This window comes from Rhagoletis zephyria, unplaced genomic scaffold, assembly GCF_001687245.7.
Source record: "Rhagoletis zephyria isolate East Lansing unplaced genomic scaffold, Rhagoletis_zephyria_1.1 Rzeph_scaffold_00861, whole genome shotgun sequence".
Lineage (NCBI taxonomy): Eukaryota > Metazoa > Arthropoda > Insecta > Diptera > Tephritidae > Rhagoletis > Rhagoletis zephyria.
The window spans coordinates 11,875-25,406 of NW_016157945.1; the positions used below are offsets into that span (position 1 = coordinate 11,875).

Genomic DNA, 13,532 nt, shown 5'->3' on the forward strand with positions numbered 1-13,532 from the left:
TTTTTTTTTTTATAGATGAAAATGGCAAGTGGCAGCCAGAAAAGCCCAAAGTTGAGGGCTCATTGTTGAAGTTTGGAAATATATAATGTAGGGCGGCTCCAGGAAACGATATACATACTATTTATGTAAATATACTACTAATATAAAATCTATAAATTTTTATTTCGAGATCAATGAACATAGACAAAGGTTTTTTCCGAGGTCGATAAACATCGATAAAGATTTATTTCGAGATCAATGAACATCGATAAAGATTTATATCGAGACCAAAAAACAACAAAAGACATTCATTTCGAGATGTTTGTAGATCGATAACACGATAACGATTTGTTTTGAGACCGACAAACATCGATGAAAATTTACGTTAATATGAAAAGGCCCTATCTCACATCGTCGCTGAAATACAAAAAGCCGTAACTAAGTAAAAATCCAAAATTCCCGTTTTGTTTAAGCAATAAACAATTTTAGTCCGTTACGACTTTTTTGCATTACAGCGACTACATAAGTTCGGGCCTTTCTATATTATGGTAACAATATATAGAGCTCAATAAAAATCGATACAAATTTCTATCGATAATAAAAACCATAACAATTTCAGTAAATACATGTGTATGTAAATCGATTTTTAATACATCTGCATGCATATCGATAACAAAATTTGAATACAAACTTTGGGAGTTTTAATTTTTCCGATCATATTTGATAATCCTAGGTTTATTTTTGCCTTCTTTATAACTTTTCCTATGAAATGTTATATTATTGATGAGAAGTAAAGTCCTCTCTCGTCGTACAGAAATCAAACTCTATAAGTCACTCATCATGCCCGTTCTGGTGTATAGCGCGGAGGCATGGATGATGAAAACATCTGATGAAGCGGCTCTTAGAGTTTTCGAGAGAAAGATTCTGCGACAGATTTACGGACCTTTTTGGGGAGTGTTGCTGCAGTGGCAGTTCCGACTGTCGTGGAAACGGACTAGGTCATGTTGTTCAAATGGACAGAAACGCTTTAGCTCTGAAAGGAAAGTCTCCTCTGCGTTGGAAAGATTAGGTGGCATTACTTGGCATTTCCAATTGGCGTCAATTGGCACAGAAGATAAGCTCGTCCAAAATCGCTTAGGTAGTTAGAACACCAATAAAGAAAGAATATGAATCAAATAGGATTATAAATGTGGCTTGAGGAAGTAACTCGAGTAAAGCGTTACCTTCCAGTGCTAGCAACCCATCCAAGTGATCTCAAAGGTATAGAAACCCAAAACAGTCAAGCCCTATAGGAAGAGAGGTATCTCGATAAATGCATACTGGTTTTTATATACATATCCATAGTACAAACCCGGGTATCGTGGTTCTGCAAAACTTCGTAACTGACACATTCGCCCCAAAATATCGATATTTAGATATTAAAGGTAGAGATTATTAGGGATTGAATAGAGAACCGTTTTGAAATAAGGCAGATTTTACTCTCTGCTGTAAAGTTTGGGCAAACTCTCGTACGACGTTTTGCATTACCTTGATGTGCGGTTTTGTGCTTCAAACTATGATATGTACATACATACTTTACATATTGTGTATTTAATTTCGTATTTTAATCGTTTTGCTTTGATTTCGGTTTCACATTTTTTATAAATATTTTTTTATGTTCCGCAGGCTTAGCTGCTTCTCTTCAGGATCACGTTATGGCTTCGCGCAAGTATAAGGAGGAGCATGAAGAACGTCAACGACGTGCTGCCGCTGTTTCAACCAACAACAGCAATGGCGACTTACATAACCAACACCTTCATCATCATCAGCAGCAGCAGCAGCATCATCATCAACACCAACAACAGCAGCAGCAGCAATATGTTCACAGTCAGTCGCATCATTACCAAAACCCGCAAGACACAAATACCACACCCAGCAAGGTGGAAAGTAAGTACTTTTATTTCGTCGCCACTCGTTTATCACATTTATGAATAATAAATCTTTCACTTCTCTCTAAAATAACAGTTGGTGTTAAACGTACTTCGCCCATGGCAAACAATCAACAGCCACGCCCTGCCAAAATGGCACACTACAACGACAACGTAGGTGCGCACAACCACCACCACCAACAGCAGCAGCAGCATCAGCATCAGCACCAGCAGCAGCTTCAACAACAACATCTCAGCAACAGCAATCCATATGCGAATATGAATGGAGTTAGTAGCAGCAGTGCATCCGCATCGGCCGGATCTTCACAACCACAAAGCACTTCGCTATCGCCAACATGTCGACGCAATGTAAAATTGCCGCTCGAACCATTGCTAATGAGTCCGGAAATCAATTCGATAATGAGCGGTGGCAGTGCTGGTGGTGATGAGCGACCGTTACAGCTATCGGGCGCAGCAGCAGCCGCAGCGATGTCACGCCAACAGCAACACGAGCAGCAGCAGCAGCATCGAACGATGACGACGACGCCGCATAGCACAACACCGATTGTGGGTGGACGCGCCGGTGATGATGGTAAGAATTGATTGATTGTTTGCATCACAATTATTACCGAAAAAGCACCAAGGGTCGCGTACAACCTACGCTTAGTAGACCAATAGTCAATGAGCACAACAATTAAACGTACTGTATGCACTCGAACCGGAAATACTAAGTACATAATATACATAGAAGCTTAGTCTAATCAAAAACTTGAATCGAAATAGCTCAATATTCAATGTACCTGATACAGTTTGATGCCCGAATAGTAATAGTAACGATAAACGACAGTCCCCGCGACACGTTAAAAGACTGCCATCATCACCACCACCACCACCACCACCACTACCACCACTACCACCATTTACCTATAATCATATAATCATAAGTACAATAAACCTAACCGCATAATGCCAAATTGCCACCAAATACTAACTGGATTATTGACAATACTATATACCGTTCGCTAAAAACTGTGCTGTTATGTTCCGTACGGCCGTTTTGTTGTCCGCTTTTGTGTTAATGTTATTGTTGTTGTTGTTGTTGTTCACTTGAATGCTGTATGGCCTTTTTATTGATTCGAATTTTGTTGTTAAAGAAAATTGTTTATGCCTTATAAGCTAAATTTTGTAATAATATTTTTTTTTTTAGAAAAATTTCCTCATATCAATTAGTTTTTATTTGAATAGTTCATTTTTAAAATACATAAACAAATTGGCTAAGCATCAATTTTTACTAATAAGCTTACTGTTATTTTTTAAAAAATATTTTTGATTTTGCATTCATTACCTACAAAAAAAAAAAAAAACAATGCCTTTATTTAGTATATAAGCACTTTATTGCACCGTTCAAATTATACTTTTTGGTTTGTGACACTGATTTTCTTAATTTTGCGCCTTCCTACATATTTAGTTTTATGTAAATTTCCAAAATTTTTGTATGCATTAAAATTTGATCAACATATTTTTAATGTGAACGCACACAAACGCTTTTTTATTTTTTCCTGTTTCACCTAATTTCTTTGGTGTTTTGGTTTTCACTCTGAGGGTGCATGGGTTTCCTATTTCACATTTGCATTTATCGTATGTACCATTTTTTGAACATTAAATGGTTTTACTTCTTTGGTGAGGGCATATGTATGTGTGTGTAAATGTCAAAATATTTTAATATTCAACCACAAGAAGTTTATGTATTCGATTCTGTATCACCTACACTCGTCGACAAAAAAAAAAAAAAAATCCACCTACTTGCAAATCTTACATTTTCTCTTTTATATTTCAAAATAATTACCTTAATATGGTAGCGCTTCCTATAGTAATATTATATAACGCTACTTTACCTAAATTTCTGGATTGTTTTATCATTGTAAGCAGACGCTTCGATTTTTTGTTTAATTTTATATGAGTGAGTTGAACAAAGTTCTTAAAAAGAAACCGAAAATTATGGCTTTGAATAAAAATAGTATGTTAAAGTGGCAAGCTTGGATAGGGAATTACATGAATTTTAAAAGTTTATTACGGAAACCCCCGGTCGACAGAGAGATTCTTCAAATCGTTACAGGCACTAAATTAAATGGATAGTTATATCTGACCGTTTCCAACATATTGGAATTGTAAACTGTATGGACTTGTTCGAGTGGCAATCTCAAGCGCATTTTCGCGTGATACTTTAATGTTTTGTGTGCATTTCTAGCAAAGTTTTATCACTTGAGCAGTTGCAACAGTGTTGCAAACTTTAATCAGTGCTGCAGTGTTGCTGCTTTTATTGCGAACCTCAAACAAGCCCTAACTTCTGCGCTGCATCTGAAATAAAATAAAATTCCCGATCCATTCAAGCAGACAATCTTCAATAACATGGGATTTCAAGTGCAACGCCCATTACAAGACTCAATACTCATTCCCAGAATGAATTAACAACGTCTGCGGTGAGCAAAAACTTGCGAAAAATGATCGGTTTCGAATTTAGCAAATGTTATTTTCCACCGATGAATCAAAATTAAATACATAAAGCCTTGCATAGTTCCAAAACAGTAAGCCAGACACGAAGAGTTTAAGAAAGATCGTATTATTTTAGCAAATATATTTTGTAAATTGCATGATCCAATGCTTTCAAATATTTTACATTTAAAAAAAATCCCTATGTTCTGGGCCAGAACTTAATTATGAATTTTATGAAAACCTTAGCTTTTATATCTTCTTTGTTATCTACCTTCCTTGGAAACATGTAAATATAAATATAATTAAAAGTCTTAATAATTTGAGTGCAAAGAAAAAGTTGTGTGTGGATCGATCCCAAACGCTGCTGAAGTGAAGCTTCCCTTTTTCTAATATTTATCCGTATTACTATATTACTAGGGAACCCCGTCTATATTACTAGTGAATGCTCGCTACCGCCCTTGTAGTAGGCTTAAGCAAACTATGATAATTATACATTCGAAGTAAAAGAAAAATTTCCTTTGGAAACTACCCTCTACGTCCTCACTCCTCACAGTGTTTAGAGCAAGACATACAATCCAATAATAATATAATAATCTTACCCATTTTAACTCGAAAGAACTGCTGCTTTAAAATATATGGCTTTTGTATCACGCATACCAAAAAATAACCGCTGTGTTTCTTGTCTACGACACAGCAAAGTAATGCCGGATTTTCACTAGGCATTAAATTACACAAATTTTAATGAAAAATGTGGGCATTAAAAAATACCTGTGACATAACGTCCAGAACGTTCTCGTTAAAGCGTCGATAATGATTTTTAACTGGGAAGTAGTGATAACCAGATATTGCACAAACGGCCCTTAAACTGTATCGAGTTATAATAAAATAAAATTAGTTATAATAATCATGTACTAATTTGGCACTTATACTTTTACTAAGTGTTTGGCCGAGATTCTCCTCCAATTTGTGGTGTGCGTCTTGATGTTTTAGCACAAATGGGGACCTTTCTTTCCCTTTGTTAACCCAGTTTTCCAAGATCTTGGTAGCCAATTGAGTCCAAGTCCATGTCCTCAACAAATCTGCATCAAACTGTTACCCGCCGAGGATTCAATGGCTTCTCGACGATCACGTGCGTTTTTTCCTTTCCCCAGATGTGGCAGTTATAACGAAGCGGTTGGTTGTGTGCCTCTTATTACTGATTCAATTGTACCTTGTCAGCGAATAATGCGCAAAATTCGCATTAGGCTGGTGCGTGAAATATCTTGTTGCTAACAGGCTAACCTAATATTCGCGGCCTGCGTTTGGAAATGAGTCTACATTATGTCCCAACGTTGTGCAAGCGTAAAGCAAAACATTTCATTCCGTGGAGCTATGATACTAACTTTCTGTCAAGAGATAGAGATGTCACTGCCAAAATGGAATGGCATATGATTAAAAAAATAAAACACTATCAGGCCCGGAGAACAAACTCCCCGGGAATATTAAGAATTGGGCTGTATATGAGCCATCCTGTACACTCTGAGGTTTGCCCTGTTGAGGGGTGACCGCTATTAGAAGATACTTTCTAATTTAGATGTTGCTCGGACATCGGGATCAAACTCAGGTCCTTCGAAGTTTACTTTACTCCAATTCTCACACCAATAATGGGGTATTTTTATTACAATTATGAATAATAAGCCTCATTGTGAGAGTCGTGTCGAATGCAAGTCGTTTTTCGAGAGTCGAATCGTATCGAAAATTTCATGTCATTGTGTAAAATTTCGACTCGACTAGTGTATTATAACGGAAAAACTTGGCAGCACTACACAGTTTTCGACGATTTTCGTCGTTTACTTATTTTAGCACGACAGTAGGCAATGGCAATGTTGTCGAGTCGTATAATTTAGCCTAATTTTCGACTTACGCAATGAGGCTGAATAAAACCAGTTTAAAAATATTTTTTATATGGAAGAAAATGCGTGACACCGTCAGCAAAAAAAAAATTATCGAAAATCAGTGGGATTTTTGATGAAACTTTGTGGGTTTTTTCTAATATTTCTACAAAGTTTGAGATTTGGATTCATCTGGTTTTTGCTTGAAAATGAGCTATACTTTTATAAAAAAAAAGTTAATAAAAATAAAAAAAGGAAAATACATGTCAGAATCTGCTAAAATGTTGAGGTGCTATCTTTTGTCGCGGGCTGTCAATCAGCTTCTACTGCTTGCTTTTTACATGCATACATATCAAACCTTTTCTCTAGCCTTTTGCACCACCAAATCCTTACTTTGAATCGACTTCCTCATTTTAACATATATGTATATTTTCCTACACATTACATTCCAGTTTCCAACAATTCCTCCCATGCAATATCTACTCCATACCGTAGCTATGGCTATAACAAACTCAAAATTTAACTGCTGAAATTGGGTTAACAATATTTGTCCACACCTTACATCATTGTTGTTGTTGTTGTGATTTTAATGTAAACGAGAAACCAAAATTTTATATACATTTTATGTGAAGATTATTGGTAAGTGTTTTGTAAAATAGTTATTGGTTGCTTTCATGTTTTCTGAACTGTTTCGTTTTATATACATATTGCAATGCATGTTTTTTGTTTATTTAAAACTAAACATTTTCTAGTTTGGTCTGAGTTATACTGGCACAACCTGATTTCAGGGAAAATGTTGTACATTATTTTTATGAAAAGACCACTATGTAGAAGTGTCCCTGACAAAGGACGAAATTATAGAAACTTTTATTTTAATTTCCTTAAGGACTAAAAATGAACTGGCAATAGATTCTAAAAATTTGTCCCATTTAATGCTTTTAATTTTAGATTGTACCCTTAAAAATATTATCATGGATTATTTAACGCCACGGTGAAGGTTATAGATAGAGGCAAGGATAACGATAATAACTATAAGCATAAGTACATTTATGAGGCAAATTCTGCCTAAGATAATTGAGACTTTTTTGAAAATCAGTAGTCAGAACGATTTTGTATATTTTGGCATGAAACTTTCCTGCTCGCGCTGCTCCGAAAGTCGCAACGGTCGAGTGAGCAAAGCACTGGAGTGACATTCGCGAGATCCGAGGTTGGAGAGCTCGGGCAGCCATTTTTTTCTTTTTAGATTTTATTGTTTTAAAAGAAAAATATGTCTATATATTTCTTTATTTCATTTGGTTTTTAGAAACTTCTTTTATTTATTTTAAGTTTTTTTTTTTAATTATATTGTTTTAAAAAGAAAAATTTATATATTTTTTAATGTCAATAAATTTTTAGCAATTGATTTAATTTTTTTATTTAGTTTTTAGAAACATATTTTTATTATATTTTTTTTTAATTTTTAAGAACGAAAATATTTGTTTTTTTAATTACTAGTTTCGAACTAAATAAATTTTTTTTAGTTTTTAATTTGTTTCCCTTCTTAATTTAGTTTTCTTTTAATTTCATCAATTTTTAAGGAACTTATTTTATTTGTTTCCTTTTTTTAAAATTAATTTTCTTTTAATTTTCTCATATTTTTAAAAATAAACAAAATTTTTTATTATTATTTAGTTAATTTTTGGAAACTTATTGCTTAAAGACAAACACATAATGCAAAGACCTCCTCATCAGCAGATCTTTCAATTATTCTTTCCAAATACAGAAAAGAGTTTTCAAGATAGTTGCCAGAACTGACAATTGTCCTACGAAAGACTTTTGTGTTTTGAAAGACTGTGGTGAGTTGAGAGATAGTTGCCAGAATTGCCGTGAAATATTAAGATTGAGATTTAGGAGATAATGAAGGTAATAATAAAGAAGAAGATGAAGGTTATGATGAGAGATGAAGGAGCAGATCAAGTTGGAAATGAAGATACATATTGATGAGGATGAAGATCAAGTTTGAGATGAAGAAGAAGAATATAAAGGAGATGAGGAGGAAGGTGAAGATAAATATGAAGACTTAGATGAAGGTTAAGATGAAGATGGAGATGTAGATGAAAACGTAGATAAATTTAAGGATGTAGGTGAGAAGAGAAGATGAATATAAAGGTAACGACCAAGCTCCATGAAGAAGAAGATGTAGATAAAGATGAAGACTGCGGTTACGAATTCAGATGAAAATTAAGATTAGGATTAATATTAAGATTTATTGATCGGTGAGGCTAAATATCGCACCGGACTCACACTATCGTAGCTGTTTTGAAAGTGGCAACACTTTCTACACGATTTTAACCCTTTATGGACTGTGAGCCTATAACTAAAAGAATTACATAACGAATTGAGAGCAATCGCCTTTTTTAAAGCTGATAAAAAGAAACATATATGTAGGTATTCCTATTAAATTATAAAGAAACAAAAGGTAATNATCCTAAAAGGATACAGTTCGAGGAAAAACAGTATTTTTATCTATATCTACATACATAATTTTTTTGTTTGGATAACTCATTTATTTTTTTATTTGGAATTACATATTTTTGTGGGATATGCATTTGTATTCAGTTACTTTGCGTTATTTTTTTCTAGGGTAAAGGCAAAAAGTTTTCAAACTAATCCTCAATGCATTTATGGTTGTCGAGTTGAATACCTATTACTCTTGCCTTCAGTCCTGCATGCCCTTATTTTTTCTAAATCTTTTTCAACGGTATTAGGGATTAAAATACGATGTTTTATAAAAATGAAAACTTACACTGGACCGCTCCACTTGCATTAGACACTTCACAACGCCTGCGCGTCCTTTACACTCACACTCACTGACATTCACTTCCCTCTGTTCGAATTCTAATCATTTAATAAATATACAATTTGTAAACAAACACTAACTGATTTTTCTTAACCTTTTTTCCTTCTCCCTCGTTGCTCGCTTAGATGACGTCATCGCCGACGATGAAACTCACTGGCAACACCGTGTGAGCTCCGGCTTCGATCGGCTGGTCGCTTTCGCCTCCACCGAATTGGATAAGACGCGTCGTTCGATAGACACCGATATAGTACCCTCCTCGATTAGCTGCAACACCTCACCCGACTCTGGCATAACGCACAGCAGCAGCAATTCAGATGCGGCACGCACTTTCCTCTCCACCTCTTCCACCTCCTCACAACTAGATATGCCTATGGGCAGTGGCGGCAGTAGCGGCAGTAGCGCCGGCAGCACCAGCAGCTCCAGCGGCGGCAGCGCAAGCTCTGGCGGCAGTGCTGTCAATAGCTATATGCATGGCCACCTACACCACCACCACAACCACCATCATCATCACTCACTGCTGCTGCATCAACATAGCAGCGGCAGCGTTGGCGGCAGCAGTCACGCTTCCTCTTCCGACCATCTCAGCGATAGCAGCATGAAATCATCGCACTCAGATGTCACCTCTATGCCACCCATAACGCTGCTGAAGACGAGCGTCGCGTCGCCAGTCGATGCAAGCACCATCGAAAGTCCGCCGCTGTCCGACATTGGACTACCGCGCACACCTAGCCCGAATGCAGCAGTGCCAACGCCTCCTTTGGCGGCGGCCATGGCTGCTGCACACAGCGTCACACCCACACCAACACCCACGCCCACGCCAACACCGCCAGCTGGCACGGCCACCGCTGGAGATCCGTATGGCAACAATACACTGAAAATACCGTTAAAATATCAACGAAAGTCGAAATCTTCATCGGAGAAGCATTACAAGAAGAAATTCTGTGAGCGCAATTGGGAATATGATTGCGATGATTTACTGATACCGTATGCGAATAATAGTAATGATGCCACCAGCAACAATGTGCACACGTCTGAGGGTGGTGCAACAGCGGCAGATGCGGCTGGTAAGTTGGTCGCCGGTAGTTCGATAACAAATGGCCCTACTTCGCATACCAAATCCAGTGGTGGAGAATCGAGAAAGTCGGCTGCGAACAGTGAAAAGTCGCCCAAATATCAGCAACAACAGCAGCAACAGAATGCCGTTGAGTCCAGCACCAAAAGCGCTGAATCACTGAATCGCAATCACAGCAGCAACAGCTTGTCGGCGAGCGCAGCGGCAATGACGCAAAATCTATCGAATCACCATCATCACCATAAGNTAAGTCGCCCAAATATCAGCAACAACAGCAGCAGCAGAATGCCGTTGAGTCCAGCACCAAAAGCGCTGAATCACTGAATCGCAATCACAGCAGCAACAGCTTGTCGGCGGGCGCAGCGGCAATGACGCAAAATCTATCGAATCACCATCATCACCATAAGTCGTCCAAATTTCGACCGAAGGGCAAGGATTGGGACTGGTCCATGGATAGCAGCAACAGCAGCGGCGCGGTGAATGTTAGCAACAGCGGCAATAGTGGCGGCGCCAGCAGCGCTCTGGGAGCGGGCAACAGCAGCGGCAACAAATGCAAGTCGGACGTAAGCGCTGCGCCGTCAGCGACGACTGCCACGCCCACAACAACCAATGTTAGTTAAGTGGAAAGTGTTGCATGATTTTAATTTTTTTCTTGTTGTTTTCTTTTTCCTCGCTCAGCAGCCACATGGCAACAATTGGCAATACAATAACAATTTGCATAAAAATGTATACATATTTATTTTGTAGTTTAAGCGAAAAATGTTTGAATTGTATAATAAGTTTCGTTATGTTTTCGCTAAACTTTAACGCATTGTTTACAACTAACTTTAAGTTTAAAAATTTATATTTTGTAGTTAGTTACTAATTATTTTAGTTGAGTTGAAAGTGTTTATTGCAGACATTTGTTCAAGTGAAAATATTGTACAAAAAATTATGTTAGAAAGCAAGTATCGTGAAACTAAAATATGCTACGAGAAGCGTAGAAAGTTTTCCAAAACTTGAGTTTTCTTTTGAAATTTGATTTTTAGTATTAATTCATAAAAAAAATTAACTACTCCGCTTAAATAGGTGATTATTATTTTTTTTATTGACCAATAAACTAAATACTTATGTGAAGTATAAAAAAGAAGAAAAATTAGCAAGCTGTGTCAGAGTAGATTGACTAGATGAGTCGAAAGAAAAATCAGGACGATCGTAAGAGAACAACCCTCCCGATATGCTTACACAGTAAAAAGTTTATAAAAGGACAGTTTAATTTGGCATCAGGACGTCTGTTCACCCTATGCCAGAGAGTAAAAGGTGCTGTCAGACCGCGCAATGCAAGTTATTTCAAAAAAATCATCCAACTCAAAAATTTCGAAAAGTAGAAAGTGGAAATACTTAAAGTAACTTTCAAAAGTAATTTTTCATTTCTGAAAAGCGGTATTTGATATTTTTAGTTCGGCATTAATTTTTATTATTTCTCATTATTTTACTTTCGCAATTTGACAAAAGAATTCATAAAAAATACTGCTATATTGCTCAAAGTACATTCCCCAACTTCGGAGTGCCGATATATTGAAAAAAGAAAGAGAGATGTAATCAAAATGAAAATTTTACTTTTCAAAATTCAGGAGCAGTTTAACAAATTCTTATTGAAACACAATTCACGGAAAAAAATTAACAAAAAAAAACAATATTTGTAAATCTATGAGAAAAGCTGCAGCCGCTTGTGGTGGCAGTTTGGTCAAAAGTCATTAAAGTTCACAAAAATTTATTTCTTTCCAAAAGATTCCCAATTTATAAAGTTTCTCTGTATAAAAGTCACTTTGGGCACATTCTTTGACGTTTGTGGTAAAACGTTCGGAGGAAATTTCCCTTTTCTTAGAAATAACAACGCTTACGACGGCTGAGGTCGATTAACAAAATTCTTTGAAGAGTAGTTGGAATCTATTTAAACTACATACTTATATCCCTCAAGTAAGAGCTCTCTCTCTCTGCTTAACGTAGTATTATTACTCATTCATACTTCCAACTAAATACACAAAAATTGTCTGCCGTTTTTTTTAAAGACCAATCCTCCAAACTGTTAAAGTAGAAGCATTCCACAATAAGTTCTCTGAAAAGTTTCCATATTTAGTCATTTCAATAAAAAAGATATCGATCTATGCTGGAATACTGCGGCGTGATGAAGTATTCGATTTGCGCTGCTGGGTATTAACGCGCGCAAAGAAAAAGCTACCTCGGATCGTTGCTAGTACTCGAATAAAGGGACCGACCTAAGTACGCTCTATATAGTGGTCGCAATAATTTCTCTCTGGCACAGCTTAAGATGAAATTAAAAAAAAAAAAACTCCCTTGATTTAGATACTTTAGCCACATTGGGCTTCATGCATAAAGTAAGCTTTTAAGCTCAAATAAAATTTATACCGAAAATCGAATCGGAGCTTAAGCTCAATTTTTATCAGGGACAGTAACGGTTATAATCTTTATAAAAAAAAAATCATAATTTAACCGTTAAAATTGGATTTATATTTTTCTTATCAAATCTAACAGTTATTTATGATATTTAACCGACTTAAAAAGAAGAAGGGAATTATCAATTTGTCGGAATATTTTTTTTTTATGTATGAAAGGTTGTACTTCAAGGGTGGTCCCATTCTAATTTTTTATTTATTTATTTATGTATTTAAGTCGGCCGTTTTTTTTTTTGCTTAAAAATGACTAGTTATTTTTCGATCATATTAAAACCGTTATTTTCAGATATAATTTTTTAGATCATAAAATATTTAAATCGGTCATAAAAACACTGAGTCCATCATAACGGTTAAAAATTATCGAAAAAAACTAAAGTCCAAATTTAACTATTTTTCTCAATCGGAAAAATCAAAATAAAAAAAAAAACGATTTTGGAATGATCATAAAAAAAATCTTCAATTATTTAACGTTTTTTTCGCTCACTGATTTTTATGCTTGAGAGGCAAATTATCTTTTACAGCAGTCCACTTTATTGATTTTTGTTTTTAATTAAAATTTATTTTTAAACACTAAAATATTTTCAACTTTATCTGAAAAATAAGACGTTGTTAAGAAATTTGTTGATTGATACTGCAAATTTTTTTATCTTTAACTTAAGTTTAGTTCATTTGATACCTTACTATGCGCTATAGCTCGTTCGAAAAATATCAAAAGCTTGGAAAAATGCCTTTTCTTCTTTCACCAAATCAAGTAGAAGTTTTTAATTTCCAATTTCTTAATTGGAATATGAAAATTATATACAACGTACTCGCCGTTTACTTCGTGCATGGTAAGGTAACTGAACTTTTTTTTCATTACTTAAAGCGGATTCGCCGTTCGTGTTTGGATACTTTTTGTTAGTAATTTAACACGCT

The 13,532-nt window shown here is 35.8% G+C and overlaps 1 protein-coding gene and 1 long non-coding RNA gene across 2 annotated transcripts in view; one reads left to right on the forward strand and one right to left on the reverse strand.

Moving 5' to 3' along the window:
- Positions 1 to 11,197, forward strand: part of LOC108361828 (histone-lysine N-methyltransferase, H3 lysine-79 specific-like) — a 22,088-nt gene extending 10,891 nt beyond the window's left edge. The window contains 4 exon segments of the mRNA XM_017614592.1: positions 1,645 to 1,905; positions 1,984 to 2,478; positions 9,215 to 10,401; positions 10,563 to 11,197. Of these exon segments, the coding sequence (XP_017470081.1) occupies positions 1,645 to 1,905; positions 1,984 to 2,478; positions 9,215 to 10,401; positions 10,563 to 10,781 (2,162 nt within the window). The 3' untranslated portion in view covers positions 10,782 to 11,197.
- On the reverse strand, positions 3,640 to 6,296 carry LOC108361829 (uncharacterized). Its single transcript, XR_001847372.1, has 2 exons — positions 3,782 to 6,296; positions 3,640 to 3,732 (listed from the first exon to the last, which is right to left on the reverse strand). It is a non-coding gene; the product is annotated as an uncharacterized LOC108361829 (long non-coding RNA).
- Positions 11,198 to 13,532: the final 2,335 nt, after the last annotated feature.